This window comes from Fulmarus glacialis, unplaced genomic scaffold, assembly GCF_000690835.1.
Source record: "Fulmarus glacialis isolate BGI_N327 unplaced genomic scaffold, ASM69083v1 scaffold48769, whole genome shotgun sequence".
Classification (NCBI taxonomy): domain Eukaryota; kingdom Metazoa; phylum Chordata; class Aves; order Procellariiformes; family Procellariidae; genus Fulmarus; species Fulmarus glacialis.
In genome coordinates this window covers 3468-24752 of record NW_009234873.1, presented here as the reverse complement: position 1 = coordinate 24752, position 21285 = coordinate 3468, and the positions used below count along the sequence as shown (strand labels likewise).

General features: G+C 39.0%; 1 protein-coding gene across 1 annotated transcript; it reads right to left on the bottom strand.

Annotated features, from left to right (window-relative positions):
* Positions 1-6691: 6691 nt before the first annotated feature.
* Positions 6692-14385, bottom strand: LOC104082591 (gamma-aminobutyric acid receptor subunit pi-like; the record flags this gene model as incomplete). Its single annotated transcript, XM_009585782.1, has 3 exons — positions 6692-7003; positions 13116-13309; positions 14233-14385. Coding segments are annotated over 3 exons (659 nt in total), but the record flags the coding sequence as incomplete, so codon positions are not given.
* Positions 14386-21285: the final 6900 nt, after the last annotated feature.

Genomic DNA, 21285 nt, shown 5'->3' with positions numbered 1-21285 from the left:
AAGGCAAATGCAACTTTGAAATTATTGGCCCAGATGTGGTAAATTAGAAATTAGGATTTTAGGATATTAGGGTACAAATAAAGGAATTGGCTCTTCTTCCTTTTGGGCTTTTACAGTATATTTGGTTGGAGGTGCATAGTGGGACTGATCAACCACAAAAAATCTTTACCATTACAGTTGCCGTATCACCGCATTTTCCAAAACTTTAGCAGGGCTTTACCCAGCAGCTGGAATGTGCTAGAAAGGACAGTCGCAGAACAAGGAGTTTGGTCATTAGTTCCACCTGAAATAAGACCCTAGCATCTGTGAGCGTATGTGCTTTAAATGGTGCAGGGTCAGCCATGTAGTTGGCATCCATATGGGATCTTCTATGGAAATGTATGGAAATCTCCAGAGTTATCAGTTTTACTATCAGGCTTCACAAAATGTGGACCAGCAGTGCATGAAAAGATTGTTCAGTAGAATTCAAATTATCCTGGGGCATAGGAAGCCTCAGACTTCAAAGTCTTTGGTTATTTGCACATCATACTTTAGCTTTTTCTTTTAAAGAAAAAAAATTACAAGGATGTCTGAATCTTTCATTATGAAAGAACCTCAAAAAGTACTAGGAATGATACTTGAGCACAACACTTATAAAAAGATGATAAAGAATGATGGGGAAAGATAATAAAATTATGCTCAGTCTCTTATTCATCTTTCTGGGAAAGGAGTTGAGAACAAGGTTCAATTTATATTTAGCTACTTAGAAAACTTCTTCAGACCTTAATCTGCTATATTATTATTTTGAAGATTGTGCCATTTTGAGAGGTCAGGACTGTCCGTTCCTCTGTTCTCAGAAATGCACCAAAGGGTTGTCAAGGCAAGCCTTTCAAAACTACAGAAGGATTGGCCCGGATCCCTGTGGCCAACTCATACACTGATAGTATAGGGTAGAAGCTTTTCCTGTAAGTTTTCTTTTCTTCACAAGGGTGGAAAATACCACAGAAAAGGACAGTTATATTCATTAGATATCATCAAAAACATATTGCTGTGAATGGAAAGCACTTTGTTTAGGACTGAATTGGCTACAAGCATAACATAGTTCAGCATATGAGTCTAATGGACTGGCATTTAAATGCATATAATTGAACAGATGGTTCCCTTAGAAGAGACTAATGCAGTGTTACATGATTGTTGTTCACCTTGTTGTGGCACTCATCCAAAGCAGGTGCTTAATAAACCAAGTGGACTGCAATGAACTGTCTCCTAAAGAAACTGGGATATAGAAAAGGAGGAGACGATCCCTTCTCCTGCATCTTTCAAGAATATATCAGTGGGTGCAATGCTAGCTTTCCCCACACTGGCAAATCTCACAAGTTTGCTACTGTTTCTGAGATGCAATGAATGTTGTTTCTAGCAACACCATTAACATCGGCATGAGGGCCAGGGGTATACAAGCTGAGAATGTCAATATGTAATTCAGGTTTGAAATCCATTTTGTACTCTCATGTTAATTTTTTTCTAACTTTGCCAGCTTTTTCTGCTTCCAAAGTGGCCAAGCCCCAGCTAGAGCCAGTGCTATGAGAGCTGCCATTCTGGATCCATTCCTGACCTGCCTTTAAAGCAGAAAAATTACATTCCTCTCCTTTCTGAGAAATCAAATAACCCTGGTATTCAATCTTTTTACTGTCTAGGTTCCAAAAGTTACCTGCTATAGCAAGGGAAGCAACAGTGGTGCAACTGTTTGTGCATTAATACAGATGAAGTTATCCAGTGGTTAAATCTGGATTAAATTTAAATTCAGAGCAGAGTTTGAAAATGAATCAGGGTTATGGTTTCTGTGCACATGTGATGGTGCTAAAATCTTATGGGGTTTTTTTGTCTTCTGAAGTTTTGGCTGTGTTTGATCTGGAATGGGAAAATAGGATCCATTCTGGTTTGGAAAGAAACCCAGAACCCAAATTATATGAGTAAACTCACGTCGAGAGACTGAAATGCCCCCAAATGCCCCTTTACACTTCTCTTTCTGAGGATGGAAAGTTTGACTGTCAGATGGGACTGGGGAAGAAAGATGTCTCCAGATGAAAACTGATGAAAAGCTGAATTTGGCAATATTATTAAAGTGGACCCCTGGTTTTAATTATAAAGTTATATAACAAGTAATGGCAAATCCATTACAGACTTCGAAATCATGTCAAGCTTATCTGCATTAAGAGCTGTCAAGTACCCACTTCTCTACAGCAAGCAGAATCCGCTCCAGTCTTCAGCTCTCGGGTTGAGATAGCTTGTTCTTGCAGCAACCTGTTTAGCAGCCCAGAAAGCTCCCACGGCTCGGTTTCCCACCATTTCAACAAACCCTATTTCAAGGGAAACTTTTCCAAAAAACTTGAACTGGCTTTTAAAATTAATGTGATCCTTGTGTCAACTGTTAGCAGCGTGCCAGTGAATTACCTGGGAACATTTATTTAGGATTCATAAATATATATAGGAAAACAGTTGGTACAGCCACTACTCTGCCTGCCTTGAAGTACTGAGATGCTCTAATACTTTGATTTGAAACATTATAACCTGCAGGAGAAAACCTTGACATAAGGATAGCAGATTCAGGCTTAAAACACAAGGTATTGTGGTCATGAAGTTACTTTGCAGACTGGCAGAATATGTTCATGATTTCAGTGGCTAAAATGATGGAAACAACAGTCTGGGTTTGAGAAGCCTGAACTTTAGTGTGAAAAACAGAAGTCCTCAACAGTCCACCTGACAATGTTGTTTTGTCTGATTTTAATTAATCTGTCACTACAAACGTGACCTAGTTACCACAGTACAAATGTCAGCTTGTAATAGCTTTTCCCTAGAGTCCTCCTTAACTAGCATTTACATTTACATCTGCTCATTCAAATATGAAGAGTAGTTAATTAGCTCCATCTACTGCTGCATGGAGTGAATTGTACCAGCAGCGCCAGTTCTCCGGTAGCCTCTTCAGATCGCACTCGCAGCGGTGTCTTATGCACTCAGCTGCACCACGCCACAGGCAAGAGCTGTTAGCAGAAAGCAGAAGGTTTACATCTTTCTGTTTCTTCTTCTGTTATCAGCTTTTTTTTTCTTTAATCCCTAATCTTTTTGGTAATTTCTTTTTGAATTGCAGGGTGACAATGCGGGGCATCATTTTTTTATCATTTTCCCACGCCAAAAGACATAACAGTTCTCTTAAAATAATTGGCACAAACAATGAAGAGACTTGCAAGGAGGGAAATGGAGCTATTTAAGTTACTGTTGCACTGATAATAAAGAAGGCCACTGTGCTGAAAATGGGTACTCAGATCAACAGATGGATGCCCTTATGTTATGCTTGCCGTATGTGTTGACTGGAGTATTCAGATGGGGTATTTAATAGTTTATGTTTTAAAATAAATGTTCTGATATTCATTTAAAATGCCTTCTTAGTTTATGAGAGAGCTAATGAATGCCTGTTCTAAAATGTCATCTTTCTTAGTATTTCCCTTTTGATTTAGGTGGAATATTTCAAATACTCTCAAAACATCCCAACTAGCATCCCAGTAAGCAGGCTGCATGAGATACTTACCTATGACATAGCTGAATCAGAGAAACGCACCAGATTATTGCCGAAGTGGAAAGGTAGCAAGGATTAATACCTTCAAATATCTAAAATCTCCAAAAATTTTTATTATTATATTTAAAGAAATAGCTCAGCAAAGGATTTTATTTTCATAATAGATTTACTTTTCCATTAAGAAAGAAAATAATACCAAGGAGCTTATTAAGTCAGAGATGTTTTTCTAGCCCGCACAATGCTTAGACACCTGTGAGATGGCTGCTAAACAAAAAGACGAGGCTTGCAGGTATTCCATAGAGGAAGAAAATTTGTTCTTTGGGCTGGCTGCTGCCTTCAGTTACATCAAAAGCAGTGCACCTCCTGCTCACAGCAAAGCACATTACATGAAGGTGCATCATCAGTTCGCACCGATACCCATTTCACCTGCCGCGTGTCCCTGGTTGTACATCTGCCTCAGGTGGCCTCAAAATACAACAGGACATTTCTGAACACAGAGTCAGAGAAGGTCCCTGATTAGAAAACATTCAAATAGAAGTAAGCAAAAGAAAGAGAAGACAATTACCAACCAGAAAATGATTGCAGCAAATCCTTGGTCTTTCCCCTTTACTTTTCACCAGGTATGAAAACAAAGCCATTTTCACTGCCGAGGCTAGCTTTGAGTGCCTCAGCCTCAACTTTGGCCCCTGTTTTTATCTCTAAAAGGGACTTCTCCATCTCTAATTTATCTCTGAATTGTAGCCTTCAATGCATTGTCTGTGAATGCCACTTACTTAGAAGAGCCTTTCCAGCTAACTCCAAGGAATTAGATAGTTTCTGGGGACAGTTTTGTATGTTTGAATGGGATAATTTAAATGCTGTTCTTCATTCTTCACACACCACACTGAAAATCTGTTCCCCTGTCCCTTGGAGGGAACATTATCTACTTACACAAATTCATGTCAAACCAAGTTTTGTTCTTCAAATTTGTAATTAATGCAGTATTATGCAAAGCAGAATCATAAATAATCTGGCTGTGCAGTCTATTCTTTCATGAAAACATGGGGGACTTCAGTGTCTAACTCTGCTTACAATTAGCACATCAAGTGGGAAAACAGATCTTATTATCAGTTAATGCACTGGAAATCAATCCATCCAGACCTTCAACAGCTTTCTTAAAGAATATTTAAGGTGAATTACCTCCAAGTTAATTGCAAGCTACGAAACTCTAAATGCTTACTTCTGTTTGTAGTAAATGTAAATCCCAAATTTAGTATTAACACAACAGGTAACTTGCAACATGTGGATGAACTATTTGAAAAGATTGAGGGTTAATGTAAACTTCAAATTTAAGAAACTAAACACAGAGCTGTACCATATGCCTGCTGTGAATTTTATAGGAGTAAGAACTGGAAAGAGATCTCAGAGTTCAGTTTCACACCTCATTTCCAAGAAAAAAATCTCATAGAATCTGTTCCTGAGTGAAGGGTTTAAGGTTAAATCTGCAACACCAGAATGTTAAATAAAAAACCATACTTTTTCTTGGCTTGTCCTTAACACAGGCAGTCTTTGTTTGATTTCTTGAATGCATTTGCTTCTATATGAATGTCAGAAGAGCCAAGGAACCAAAAGCCGCTAGACTGTTCCTGAAGTCGCATTGCCTCAGTAAGCCCTGCAAGAGGCATTACTGATAACAGTGGAGAAACAAGCTTTCAGTACTCAATCAGTTTAGAAAATAAAAATACTGAGGGGATTTTATTGACCTAATACTTGTTTACCAGTGTGCAATGATTATACCACTTTCACGGAGGTAGTTGTGAGCAGGGGCAAATCTAACCCACAATGGTATTTTCCACTTTTCTTCTTCTCATGTAACGGTGTTCTTCACAGGCAGCACACTGGTAGAAAGGTGTATCAAAGAGTCTCAATATTATGGGCGCTTTTTCATGCATTTCTATGTGTGCAGTGTGTCAGATCATCATAAACGTCAAGGTGCACAGTCTATAAAAGAACACATACACATTTATACATATATATGCAACCCACACATATATTATGGTCAGGAAAAAGGTATAATAATAAGTGCTTCTAAACTTCCAGACTGCAGTGTAAGAAACAGGTTGCCATATCAACAACTTTTGTAATATCTGTCAGTGAAGTAACCACTCAGAAAGACTGTTAACGGTTTTTCATCAAGTGTAACCATCCTCTCATGTGGGTCATAATTTCATCTGTGTGAAACTTTCCCTTTTTTCATCAGGAGTTATTGCATATCCAGTTTTCTTTTCAATTCAAGAAGTAAGTTTTTTCATCTGTACACGAAATTTTTAATGGCAAGTGACTCAAGAGAAATTTGCTAAGCTGAAAATTAAGCATATCAAATTTTTCTTCTGCATCATAGTTACTCAGGCAGTTGTGACTGAGCAGAATACAGAGTATAAACGTCAGGATAAATGGCCATATTCCATTAAGGATTGGCCACACCTAAGTATGTCCTCACTTGGGAAAAACTTCTCTCTGGATCTAAACCTTTTGGCTCCAGTCCATTTCTATGTTCTGCCCTGCACTTATTCAGAAAAGCCATGGATGGCTATGGGAGTTCTGTCTAAAGATGTAGGGAAGAGTCTCCATACATATTTGTGACCTTACAAAGATGAATATATTATTTGTGTTGGTAGCCCATGCCTTCAAAGCTCTTTGTTGCTATGAAGCAAAAACACTTTGATCTGGAATAACACATTTTCTTATATAATCTGGAAAATTTATGCATTATTGACAAAGCTAGAAGGAACTGAATACTGAAAGTATAGCAGGAAAACCACACTTCATTGTTTTTATTTTTAAATGTATTCAATGCAGTTCAGAAACAACTGTAATATAACTCTTATTTTACAAAGTTGACCATTAAAATATTAAAAAAGGACTTACTAGCCTTTGATAAATAGTTTAATATGGGACATGCATGCTAATAGGAAAGTCAGTTTTGGATGACTGTCATTTAACAGTGGAAAAGTGAGTTAACAAGAAACTTTGTAGAAATGCTTGAAAAGATGGCATGTCCTTTCATATCCCTTTATCCAAATGCAATTTCTTCATTCTTCTGCAACTTCCCCTCCCATATCCACTTTCTAAACTTTAAACCAATTTTACACATTAAAATATCTAGAAATACAAATAATATACCCAATAAAATACATTAATTATGATGAATGATAACGGGAAAGAAAATCTGGCATAGTGGTCTATGTGGTAAGGATTTTTAACATGGAAGCAATCAAAGATACAGAAAAGTCTTTTCATTACTGACATTGGTGAACTACAGCCATTGTGTTTACTTCTCTCCCTTTTTCTGTCGATGCTGGTTTTGCTGCTCTTGTTTGAATCGATCTTGTTTATATTGTCAGAGGCACTGCAACTGTTAGCGACTGCTGCCAGGACTCCATTCGTCTCTTCATCAGCCTCTTCATCCTCACCCTGATAGGACACAAAACAGGAGGTACTTAAGTGCATGTTTCATCACCTAGTTACTTTAAAGCTAGAGCAAATAATAGGATTTTTCTTATGACTCCTCCTATAGCTCACTCCTTGATTTCAAGGGCGAGCACCTACATGCACCTGACAGCTCCTTCCAGCTTTCAAAGACTCAATTTACAAGAAAAACACTGACTTAAACAACACCTTACTGCAAAAGCTTTCACAGGACTATCGAGCAAAGCTGGATTTGTTCAAATATGGCCCGCTAAGCTTTACTTGAGACCAGCAAATCCATGAAATGCACAATAAGCTGTCTTCTGCTCAGGGAAAATACTGGCAAAGGTCAGGTGTCTAGAAAGCGGTGTCTAGCAAAGCCCCAGTCTGGAAATGGAGAAGGTGGGGGAGCTGCCAGACCAGCTAGTCAAGCTGGTTGCACCCCAAATCAAGCACCTCAGAATACAAGACACTTTCCTCTGTGCCGCTGGCTACTCTATTCCCGGTGCTTTGTGATGAAAATCAAATTACTTTAAAAAAATTTAAAAAAAAAAAAAAGCACAAAAAAGAGAGGCTCATAAAGAGGGACAAGCCCCACAACTAAATCAATACTAAATAGCTCATAATACTTTCTTTCAAGTCCTGAAACCCATTCTTTAAGTTCAAAGTTATGCTAAGGTTAAGCGCATCTTTATGTGCTTCGCTGCATCAAGACAGCTCTTTGGAGAATGTTGTATAAGCCTTCTGGTGGGTTTTGTTTCTTTGATTAGAAATGGCTCGGAGACATGAAGTTCATGTATGAAATCTTCACCCTTTGAAGTCAGCGGGTTTTCTGTTACTGACTCAGAGGACACGGGATTAGACATCAGCTGCAGCTTCAGCTCTAAACACAAACTTTCTTGAAAATTCTGGGGTATTTAGTTTGGTTTGGGATATTGCAGAGATACCAGCAGATCCAAGCTACAAAGATTGGCTCCAACTTTGTATCTAAACTAAACCTAAATCTGTATAGTTAGAGGAGGGCTCATTTTAATTCAGGCAGGTGTACACATAATTTTAATTTTCTCCTGATGATTTTATTACCTTCCAAATCAGTGAGTTGCATACAAGCAAGAAAAGGCTAAAAATTTATTTGTGAAATGTAGAACGCAGAATCTCTTTCCTCTGACCAATTCACTTTTTCCATTTGCATCATGAGAAGAAATAGATTAGACAAGGAAAACTTTAGAAAAGTTAAGATGTACAGCCCTATGTGTAGCCACACAAAAAGCTCATTTAGAAATATCCCAGATATTAAAGTCAAAGCAAGCTCATTAAGCCACCTGAGTGATCTCCATGCCGGTACAGAATTTCTCTTCTGCCCAGGGTACTTGTAGATGGCACAGTTCTTGAGCCTTTCTCCATGTAAAATTAGTAACGTCCTTGAAAATTAAAGTGGAGTCTGGACAATGTCCTCAGACTGCTGTGAATCAGTGAAGCAGAACAGATGGAGCTAGAAAAAGGGATTATTACTCCTTCTCATTTTCAATTTGCCAAAAAAAATCCAGTATATTTTATCTGAGAGAGATAAATGTAGCTCAACACGTGTCATCCTAAAAATACACTGACTACAAAACCTTGCTCATCCTCCACCTAGCCTCCCGCAGCTACGTGAGAATTTTGAAACTAAAGGCCAGGATGAAATTCTGCCTATAAAGCATTAAGAGGATCAATCCATAAAATTCCAGTCTGAACCTTAAACAATCCCCAGGGTAGTACTAAAACTCAACCCTGGAGTTTTACTTGGGGCCTAGCTCTGTTATAAATACCTAGCTCTTCTGCTTCAAAAAGTTCGGGCAGCTGAGGGAAGCGCTGGGAGCCTTTGTCAGCAGCGCCTGGCACTTGAAACAAGGCACCGGAGCGACAGCCTGATGAATGCACTCGGCGCTTCAAAGGTTAATAAAATGAAGAAACCTGTCAGAAGAGTCCTGACTTTTTTCCACTGCTCTCATTTTTTGGAAAGGAGAAAAAGAGCAAAACACCACCTGTACTTCAAAACTGGCAGTATTTGGGGCATTATACAGTGTAAAAGGCTATTTGTCTCTCAGGTAGGGCTGGCTAAAAGTTGTACAGAATTAGTTTTACTGCAGAGCATGAAAAGGTGTTGCGTACGTGCCATTTTTCTTCTCTCACAACCGCATGTGAACAATTCGCAGGAGGCTGATGCTTTATTAGCCTGTTCTTAACTCCTTTCTGCTCCCCAAGAGGCAGTTATTACTTAAGCGGAAGATACCATCCATGGTGCATATGTACTTGATCCTGTTTGCAGTGTTACAAGGCAGGGCCTTGTAGAGAGACAAATTTACAGCAAAAGTGCTGTATCACATTGCTTCAAAAGGAGAAAGCTAATCTAGAGGAGAACCACAACTGCTAGTTTATAAAAAAACTAGTCTTATAAACTGGGACTATCAAGGGACTTTTCCAACTCACTATGGGGAACTGAATGTGATGAAAGATTAAGCTGGTTTATATTACATAAAAAAATCGTGTTGCAAGTGTTCAACTGTGGCTCTAATTTTAAATGTCACACTAAGTTTTCTCTGGATTCCAGCTGTCAATGAGAAAATGGCAGCTGGCACTAAGAAGGGCTCTGTTTGGATACAAAATTGGTAGCATCCCGGAAAGGTACTGTACATCACCTGAAAAGCACTGTATATGGCACGTGCTACTGTGGCTGCTGTTTATGCTAATCCAAGGGTTTGCTGACATCTAACAGCCAACAGAATTGAGGAAAGCTGTCACTTCCATTGAATAATAAAGACAGTCAACGTTAGAAATATTTCAACCTAGAGTGTTGCACACCCAGAGCTGCTTTGATGTTCAGAAAGACTGCACAATGCTTGCACAGAAATGCCAAGTAAGCTGAACACTGCCTTTGTAACCTTATTTTCAGTTTTCAAACTTTTCTCCTTTCTGACCAAAAGGGAGAGGTTTAGGTGAAAGACAGATGAAGGCCAAGGAGGAATTCTCTGTTTTATAGGAGGGCACAATTCACACCTTTGTATAAAAGAGAGGCAGCTCAGGATTTTGGAGAGGCAGCCTCTCCGTTTAGGCAGGCTGCTATGCAGTTGAGGTGAATGGCACATTTTGCAGCAGGTGGTTCCTCTGCTTTTGCCATTAGCTTTGAAGCTGTCTCTGTGGGTCCTGGTTCACGTGATGTGAGACACTGCAAGAGTGTGGTTATGATGAGCTGTTTCACCAGTTTATATTCTAAACTGGAGACTCCAAGGGCTTCAAAAGAACATGATATGTCAGTGCCCAACTGCTTCAAAGAGCAAAGCAGAAAGCAAACCAGTACAACTAACCTATATAAGGCAGAAGGTTACATTTTCAATGCACCTCTTACATTTATTTACATAATTCTGAGTGCAAATTTTGTATCAGCTTGCATATGGGAATAACAAACTGGGAAGTGAGATTTCTAATTAACTTATGTCCATAAGAGAATATGATAATGAGGAGAACACATTTATGGTGACGATACTCACACAGAAATTTGTTAAGTACCTGCTAGACAGTGACATGAGATTTTAGCTACTACTTCTGTCCTTGCGATGTTTTGGTTTTTACAGTGAGAAATGAGAAGTACAAGTCAGGTGTGCTCTGCATGGCACCCTGCTCAATAAGCGGTGCTTGTCCTTGGCTACAATAGGAAAAGGACATGACAGGCATTTTCCTCATTCTGCGGAGTCTTGAGCTGATCTAGGACCAACCAACTGCCCCTTCCCTTATATGCTTGTGTTTGTGGGGGCAAGAAGTGAGTTGGACTGGCTTGCTCACTCCTGATACACAGGAGAAGGCAGGAAACATGCCTGAAGTGACAGACCATTCCTTTCACTCATTAAGTCCATCACAAAACTGTACCCTAAGTCTTTCTTCCTTCCTCATTTTAGGGCTGTACCTCCACTTACTTCCATGCAGGTCTTTCAAGTCCACAAGTTCCCATGTCCGTCCCATCTGCAAGCACTAGTACATGTGCCCCAGACAAAAGAGAATCTGAGATAGGTAGGCAAAGGCAGGGGCAGTCATAAGTGCCCTTCACAGATCCAAAGATGCTTAATCATCCAAGCACTGAAACACTTTATTTTCCTGCCCAAACCTCCAATAAGCTTTTTTTTTTCCTGCTCTATGAGCAAAATGACAACCACTTACTTCACAAGATGGATATGCTCAGAGGGAATTGTCACTGACGCTACCTTGCCAAGAAAAATTACTTTCAGGCTTTCCACTCAAATCCTCATTTGAAACGAGTGTTTGCCCATTTGCAGGCATTCCCCTGTTAGATGTTGTCTTTTAAAACCCACTGGGTGGCTCAGCCTTGTGTCCATTTTTCAATCCTTCTCCACACACCTAGCACAACCTCAGCACAAGAAAGACATGGACCTGTTGGAGCAGGTCCAGAGGAAAGCCACGAAAATGCTCATGGGGATGTAACCCCTCTCCTATGAAGAAAGGCTGAGAGAGTTGGGGTTATTCAGTCTGGAGAAGAGAAGGCTTCAGGAAGACCTTATTGCAGCCTTTCAGTACTTAAACCTTTCAGCACTTATAAGAAAGATGGGGACAAACTTTTTAGCAGGGCCTGTTGCAACAGGACAAGGGGGAATGGTTTTAAACTACAAGAGGGTAGATTCAGACTAGATATAAGGAAGAAATTTTTTACCATGAGGGTGGTGAAACACTGGAACAGGTTGCCCGGAGAGGTGGTGGATGCCCCATCCCTGGAAATATCCAAGGTCAGGTTGGACGGGGCTCTGAGCAACCTGATCTAGCTGAAGATATCCCTGCCCACAGCAGGGGGGTTGGACTAGATGACCTTTAAAGGTCCCTTCCAACCCAAACTATTCTATGATTCTATGATGACAGCTTTGAACATATTCCTGTGCATTTACAGAACCTCTCTCTCATCCAAACAGCCAAAATCCCATATTAATTGTTGAACTGTCTAGGCATAAAAAAACACACCTTGGCTGATCTGCATTGTTTTTAAGCTTCTCCACTTGAACTCAATATCCTGTTTCTTGAGCCTACTGAGGAGCTTTGCTTAGACATATGTGATGCTCTGTCCTAGTTTGGCTTAAATAGTTAAAAATCTTTCTTATTCTGGCTGTTTATCCCTATAGCACTCAACCAAACTTTTTCCTGCTGTTTTTTCTGTTATTCTCACTTTCCATGTTTTACTTTTTTCTATTCATCCAGAAATTTCATAAGCTGCTTAAAATCTTCTTTTCTATCATGCATATTAGATTCAGTTCCGTAATTAAAAGCTGCAAGACAATCAGCTTCCAACTTCCTTGTGATTTCTTTTTCACTGCTTATGAAAGCAATGCTAAACACTGGAGATGGAAGATGTGACAAAACTTTTTCATGAACCTGTCCGGATTATTTCAGCAAGATGACAACCACCCAACTCAAAAATGCCTATGTTGATTTGATCCCTTTTTATTTTAAGTATATTTCACAGTATTTCAGAGTTGTGAGAAGCTCATTACAGCAGCAAAAAAGTGCTGCTATAATAACGATGCAGAACAGAAAGCGAATCCCAGTCTGACCTTCAGCTGTAGCTGTTGAAAGAGAAGGTGTAAGTGGAAGGCTATAGGGATCTGATACACCTAATATGTGAAGCTGTCTGCTAGGAAACTGACTCATGTACCATGCATGTGCAGAAGGTTTCATAAACGGAATGTGATAAAATCTTTTCTTTTTGCTGTATTGCAGTAAGATCAAGTCACCGAGCTCAATCTAATTTTTGAACTGTAAGTAAGCGTATGTCATAGTGGGGAGACAAGTGCCTATGATTTTTGTGATATGTCTAGCACATTGTTTGATAAATGGCCATAAAGTCCATGTCAAAAGAGAGAATTATTATGGAAGGGTGTTTCAGTTTGTCTGATCTCTTCCAAAAAGTTCCAGGCATACAAATAATTTTTCTTTTTCTCAAGGTTATCCTGTTTTCACTGTCCTTATTCTAAAATAGAAACTTCCTTAAATACATTCACCATTAGTGCTAAGACAATTCATTCTCTTTAGCAGGTATAATTGAAGCCTGTTTTGTAGGACAACAGTCAAAGAATTAAGATACCTTTGGAAGTTCCTTTGAATTGAGTCGATGCAGAGTGCAAAAATGAGCCACGGCATACTCTAACAGTGCTCCAAAGATGAAACTGAAGCAGATACCAAGGTACACATCAATTGCCTTAATAAAGCAATTAGCATTTGGGAGTGAAGTCCTGGCTCCCATCATCAGTGTTGTCATAGTAAGGACTGTGGTAACACCTGTGGAACGCAAAAATATAAGTTCTGATAAAACATGGATAACAATGAGGGCCTCTACTGCAAAGGCCCTGCTACAAGACAGTTTTTCCTGGCTCCGTGAACTCCTAGTATGCCACAGCATTTAATGTGTTATGTTTTGGAAAGAAGACTTTCAAATGAACCTGTGATTCTGAAGTTAAATGCCTAAAAACACTCATGAAAACTTGTTTGTAAAGCTGAGAAAACTGGAAATTAAAATGAGAGAGAATTTGGTGTCAGAGAATGTATATGATTAACTCATTATTATTGCAATACTACGCAAACGCTCCCTTTAAAACATTCAGATATCATTTTGCTCAGTGCAGTTGCCCACTGGCCTCATTTGATGTGAAATCTTTCTTTCTTCCCTATTCTGTAGGAGTGTTTTTCCTACCCCACCTGCAGTCTGATCAGAACAGATTTGTATTCTTTCCCTTTCAGAATCTCCTTTATTTGAAATTAATTATATTTAATCTCTTATAATTCTCTTATTATTCATGTGTTAATCAGTATGTACCATTAACCCTCACAAAAGCCTCACAATTCTGCCTGTGCATGCCATGTGTTTGAATATGTTGAAATTATTTCCAAAATGACTGAGTTTTCCTTTGCTTTCAGCAGCCTTCCCTGCTTCCAAGTCTCCTGTAGCTCCCAAAGACGTTTTCTTAGCTGAAGAATAGCAAGGCTTTAAGGGGAATCTGCATGATGTACTGCAGATGGCAAACCAGAAAAGTAATTCCATAAAACTCAGAAGTGTTTGCAACTTTGGAAATAGATGCCATGTACGTGCAATAAAGAAAGCATCTTAATGATCCAACTCTTGGTTTGTTTTGTTAAATCCAAAACATAGCACTATGGAAGAAAATTAACTCTATCCCAGCCAAAACCAGGACACAGCTTCTCACCTATGCAGATTCTGGCTGGAACTGATGACTGGCTTATCCAAAACGATACCCAGGAGAGCACAACCAGTAGGATTGATGGTACATATGTCTCTAGTATGAAATACAAGATGTTTCTCTTGAGTTCAAAGTGGAACACTAGTTTTGGGTAACGTCCTGTGGAAAGAGCAGGAAAAAAATATTGTGAAGGTACAATTCATAAAAAGTTCTTTAAATTACCAACCTGTATTATTTTTCTACGTTATTATGCAGTAAAAGCTTAACAAACAAGCTTGAAAAAAAATAAACACAGTGCTGAAAAATTCTATCATGAAGACTCTAAATTGAATGGAAGGAAAAAAAATCAAAATACATAACACCCAGTCACCATATCCAGAGTTTCATTAAAAATGCCTTGAATTGGAAATTCACTGAGGATTAGTGAAGGAAAAAATAAATCCATCAATGTGTAGAAAGGATGTTTCATTATATAATACAATGCAAGGAAATTTGAAATCACATATGTATTTAGCTGTGGTTATTCATAAGAATTACCACAATGAGCTACTATATAAACTAGCATAATAACAATTGTAATTTTATGAAGTTAGCATGGGTCCTTATCTTTAACTGCCTCACACATCTGGATTACTATTACTCAAAATGTGGATTAAAGGTACCTTCTCCGATACTGCTGACCTAACTCTTACATTCCACTTAAAAACAAGCAGTGTCTTTGCATCTTCACTATCTATTTTTTCTTTACATTAGTGCATTGCAGCATTTACATCATTCTGAGAAGTGTCGCTGTTGTGGCACAAATGGTTTGCTTCCAAGTGAGTGATGTCCAAAAGATGAAAGTTTGGGCTCACTGAGTCAAATACAGAATTGGGTTTCACAAGGGGACAGCACACTGGTAAGCAAAGCCTGAATTTGTTGTCCAGCTCAGTAACTGAGCAAAATTTGGCTAAGTTTGGGCAACAGATGCACAGGATCTGAAATTCTTACCAATCCAACAGATCAAAGTAAGGCAAAATCTTACCTTGTAGTAACTTAAATGTGCAGAACAGACTTTTTATTCAGAAGTTCAAAGTTCAAAATTAAGTGTTAAAGTATTTAAGTTTTTTAAAACAATATTTTAACAAAATTCTTGAACCAGAATTTCGGTGAGAGAGTAATGCTTGAGTATACTGTGGTCAGACAGCTTTGGCTTCATCTATTTTAATCCAACAAATTATGATCTCCAGGACCTATGTTTGCTTCCAATGCTGAGTGCTGTGAGTCAGGACAAAACTACAGAACAGTGAATGCACTTTAGCAACAACAATATATGCATAGACAGGCTATTTGTGTACTTTTAAAAGCTTGAAGTGCAAGTAACGGACGCCAAGAAATGTCTTCTTGCTCCCAGGCTAGAAAATGGATGGTTAAATTTCCATTTTTAAAAGTACTGTATAAATTGCATCCAGAGAACAATAAGGTTTCATAGAACTCTTAAAATCAGAAGGAATCACTAGATTATGTAGTCTGACCCTAATCACAAGACATTAAATTTCCCCAATTATCCCTTGCTTTGAACTCAATCACTTTGATTGGAATAGAGTCCACCTTTCACACAGACATCTAGACTTAATCTGAGGATATCAAGACATGCAGCATCCACCATTTCTCTCAGTAATCTGTTTCAATGATTAAATTCATTCTATCTTTTAAAAATGAATGCCTAATTTCTAATCTTTATCTGATTTAGGAAAGCTTAATCAAGCTTTCTGCCATGTTGACTCTGCCTTTTCACTAGTAGGTTAAATAGTCCTTTGGTAGTCAGCTCTTTCTCCTCCTGAAGGTACAAATACACTGTGCTTAGAGTTCTTCTTTGTAAGTTCAACGTATTGAGTTCTTCAAGTTTCTGACTGCTAGAAAAAAGGATACAAAGATGGAAAGTAGACTTTAACTCTCTCCATGAGCAGGAGATGCAAAGATGATTTATACTGTTATCATCATTTTTAGGTGAAAAGAGAAATATTACATTAACATACCTCTATCAATACTGTGATTTTTACCAATACAGTTGTTTCAGTAAAAGTCATTTTGCCCACCAAAATTGATTTTAAGTGTAAGCAGACCAAAGCAAAGCACTCAAAAGTTAGGAAGTGCAAAACTTAATTGACTCTGCAACATTACTTCTGCTTCTGTCTGCACTCATCCTTGCGCTAAATGAAGCACTAGCACTATGGAAAAACAGAGTCCGTACAATAAAAGACTATAGCATAAAGCATATTTAAGGAAAGAGAATTAGGGTTGTACAGGCAATTGTAAATCTGTGGCTTCCTAGTGTGCAAGAGCAAGCATTTAAAACCTTAATAAAAACTGTTAAGGATTTTATTAATTTTGCTTGCAGTCTTCCAGGCTGCTATTTAACTAGGACTCAAACCAGATACTTTTAAATAGAAAGACAAGATCTTCTCTGCAGTGTTTCACCCCAAACTGTCATTACTGTGGCATGGTTGCAGCTAGCGCACAAAGGAAAGGACGATGGCACAGCCACCGAGAGTGAGGGAAGGGTGTCAGCCCAGAGCTCCTGTCAGAGTGCAGAGGGTGCAAACCATCAGCACGAAACTGAATCCTCCACAAAAGTTGTTTGTCTTGTGTTTCTGTGCTGACCAGAGGGAAGGATGCGGTGCCTTGTATCCAGCAAAGGGGAGTGAAGAGACTGGACTATGCTTCCCGCAGAGACCCCAGGCACTTGGGGGTTCCTGTGGTTCAGCCTTAGAGCTTGTCTTTAAGAAGGAAGACTCTGAAATAGCCAATACATAATAGCCATACAGCAACACCCTCTCCTCGTTAGCACCCTACAATTGTATCTCCGTTCACCTTAGTATAAAAGTCAAGTGTGTACATGAGAAGTTAGTTCAAAATATCAAACTTGAAAGTCACACTTTGCCACTTTGCTGCAATTTCCAAGCGTAGACAGCCCTTTGAATGTTCCTGTGTTCTTTCGTGTTATTTTTCCTGATGCCAGAAATTTCTCAAGCAATATGAACAACAAAGAGAAATAGAGATGTAACAGCTTATAGCTGAGTGGCTTTTGGGGGAACAAAGAAAAGGCATTTCTCTAACCTTAAGGCTTTCTGCTTGCCAGAATCCACAGACACATCATGGACATGATAATAATAGTGTCAGCATTTCTCTAAAGAGTTCAGAAGAGCTTTTATAATGGAAATTTTGAAGCAATCTATATAAAGAATTTATATGAGCTCCTCCTGTAATAAACTGAAGGAAGTAGTCAAGAAAAAGTACGCAATGCATACTTATCATGCTGAAGAAATGAGCAATGGGACAAAATGAACATAGGGAAATATTACAGTCCTTTTTTCATCTACGCTCTGCATGTACCAAAAGTTATCATCTTTAAAAAGAAACAGATTTGCTACTCCTATTACGTGAGTTGCATATGAGATAGTAATGCTGTATCTCATTGCCTTTGAGTTGCACATCTGAGGCTATGGTGCCATCAGTCAGATGAAAAGTGAAACAGGTTCATGTAATCCTAATCCTGGCTTTACTAGAGTTAACTCAAGTACAGCTCAAGTTAACTCCTCAAAACTGTCAAGTTTGCCCCTTGCTTGAGTCTTATTGACAACAAAATATTTGCATTAAAATGAGAAGATGCTTTTTCATTCAAGTTTCTGGCCTACGATGGATGGCATCTCAGTGTGTGACTGCTCTGATTTAAATTTGATAATCTGATGGAAATAATCTCTGTGCAGATAGCTAACTCTGCAGCAAAGGCACAGCATTAGCACTTACCAAAGTATCAAATTACTGTGTTTAAAAGTTTCTCAGATGAATCTGATCCTAAATGACTGTCAGTATACATACTCTAAACCCACCAGAAGGTGAGGTATTCTACTTAGGTCACCCCATAGTGAAAGAAGATTAAGCTGCGTTACTTGGGCTTTATAGAATTTACAAGAGGGCAGAAGCACAAAACTAGACAGTAGTCCTAGATTGTAGGTGAAGAAGAAATCTACATAGCAGACTATAGTCTCCCTACCTACTCTAACTCTCCCTACTGCTTTAAAAAAAAAAAAAAAAACCACAGAAAAAGAGTACCCTAGAAAGTAGAAAGAGGTGACAGAAACCAAGTTTCAGTTGGCTCCAGCTGACCACTTCTGTTTCAGTATCGTGAGAATTATACCAGCATAGACTTTTTCCCAGTAGCTGAGCAGGTGTAGGTCTAGGTCTAAGGCAGATCTTTCTGAAGGCAAGAAAAGCTAGTTTATTCCTCTTTAAAACTTGCCTTTGAAGTTTGGCTTTTGGCTTCTAAAAGCAATATTCTAATTTACAGCACTGCCTATCTGACACTTCGTATAGATCTTGCCATAATACTGATGATTTTGTCAACACTAGCTATTGCTGCACTGCCTGAGAAATAGATATAAACCTAAACCCAACAGGCTTCCTTATCACCCTAGGTCATCCATTTTTTGATTATCCCATTCTTCTATGGCGTCTGTTCCCAGCTGATGGCAGACCACTGCATCCCTGCTCCTTCCTGCTGCCCTCTGACCAGCGGACGGTCACAGCAGAGGCGCCTAAAGGAAGGACTGATGCTCTACAAACGCTGTCGGCAGTTCCTAACTTCTACTCCAGTGTGACGGGATGGGAACATCTTCCCCACAGTTCCTTCCTGTGGACTTTTTGATGAACTCTACTCCAGTAAAAGACTGCTCCACATCATTCTTTATGTAAGAAGCACTTCGGTATCCTGCACAGGGGTGTGCAGTCGGGCACAAAGAGCACATTCTTCTCTATCATGAAATATGTATGCTAACCTCTTGGGTGCCAGCTAAAATGTGTGATGTACATCTCACACAAGCGCATCAGTATAACTCTACCAATGCATCATTTTCTTCTCTTATTGCACCTTTTAAGGGCACAGTACAGGAAAGCTTTAAATAGAATTGTACTGCCTTAACTATGTGCTGAAAATGTAGTTGTCAGTATGCAATTTTTTTATTGCTTCTTTACAATGAACATATGCATTAAGGAACGGGTAGCGTCCCCACTTTTACCCAAAAAATAAGTTGTGCAACTGAAATGCAATTCTCTGACTGATGTAGGATGCTAAGGGTGTCAATATATATGGTTAATATGTTATTACAGCTCCTTTGTCCCTCCCTCAGAGAACAATCATAGCCTTCTGTTCTTCACAGTCAAGATCTTATAAACTACCTCTTTTCCTACTTGTTCTTCAGAGGTGAACTAAAGGAAATGAAAGATCAGGGCAGGCTTCTCGACATGTGTTTCATCTTCACGAAAATGCTTAACAAAATATGAGTTTGAAATTCAAATTTCCTAAGAATGAAACAAACCCTTTCATGTAGTGTTTGTGTGCAGATATATTTATCCATTTAGCTTACTTGTAAAAAAAAAAAACTTACAAAACAGTTATGCCACAGAAAGTTTTCCCAGTGTTTATGTGTATTTCTGCCTATACTACAAAGAACTTCCCAGAAGTTAACAAAAAAATGCCTCTTCTTAATATCCTCGATATTCATTCCATTCATTGCATTTCCATATGTTTTTATGTTACTGTAACTTTTTCAATGCATTTTCCAAAACTGTTTTCTTTCTAAACTGTTCTACATTGCAGAAGTATCACAAAAACAACTCATGAAGGAAAACTTCAACGTCAACTCAAGTGGAAAACCTTGCTTACAAAGAGTGATTATATAAGCTCAGATAGGTAAGTTGAACATAACATGGTAACAGATACATATGCATAGGTAACTGCTTGAATCTTAGGTGAGGCTGACCAAAGACTCACCAGATAAGATTATACTGAACACAGTTCTGAGACTGTTTGTAAGCCCTGTATGGCAAAGAAGATGTTCTCAGAAATAACAATTGGAGAGCAATGACAGATTATAAAAGAACTGATAAAGAGAATGAGGAAAGTTACTCAGTGAACCATACCTCAAAAAAGAATTGAAAATCCTAGAGAAGTTTGATTGTTAACTAAGAAATCTCCTGAGCCTTGGGAAACTGCAGATGGGCCTGTAGGACAAAACAAGGTAATGTCTCTATTTCGAGAGAAAAAGACTGTGACTGATGAAGATACACTCTGTGTAGGAGTCTGTTATATTTATACACTCTTATACGCCCTTTATAGTTTATATACTCTTTGATTTTCAGATCACTAATTATAAATGAAAGCAACTCATTAATGGCTTAGTCGTGACCTCCCACCTAGGAAACCAATAACGTGGAGCGGCCAGAGGTCAGCAGAGTTTCAACAGTGCACAGCCAGACGAGGTCTGACGAGGCCTCTAGCCCAAGGAAGCTAAAGCAGGGTTTGTGATAGACATAAAAATCCTGGCAGTGACTGCAGACAAGGAACAGCAGCCAGCTCCCTTTGCAGTCTTTTTCAAGAGGGCAAATGTCTTGTCTTTGTGCATCAAGGAGAGGAGACTGACTTTATGCTTCTGTCTCTTCTTTCCCTCTGTTCTGCCAGAAGAATACCATTTGAATACGGCGTTTTGCTAACTTCATGGTTTTCTAAGCGGGGAAGTGCACTGAGAGCCCTGACTGCCTGACATAACTCTCCCTGCCTTCTGGGCTCAGGTTGAAGACTCGGTGTTAGACTAGACCTGTTGCTGCTGCCGAAGACTGGGCAGGAGGGTTGCAGTAGTGAGAGCAAGACTAAGGAAAGTTGCCAGCCAGAAGAAAAGCTATCAACAGCCAATTAGCCTCAAGTATTAAATGACGTTTCTGCTTCTTTCTCCAATTAAAAATGTTAATTGAGATTAACTAGCTATCGCTTGCTGTGAAAATAGAAGCATTTATCGAGTGGGAACACATGGAGTCTGTCCCGTGCCCAGTACTGCTCACTAACAAACATGATGACATATCAAGTGTCTTTTAAGAGAGGAGCGTTAGCACATTGAAGAAGAGGACTAGAGTTCAAAATTATCTCAACAACTATCAAAACCAGCCTGAGTAAAACAAGCCGCAATTCAACAAAAGCAAGTACAAGTCCTACACTCAGATGGGAATTACACTCAGATAGCTCCC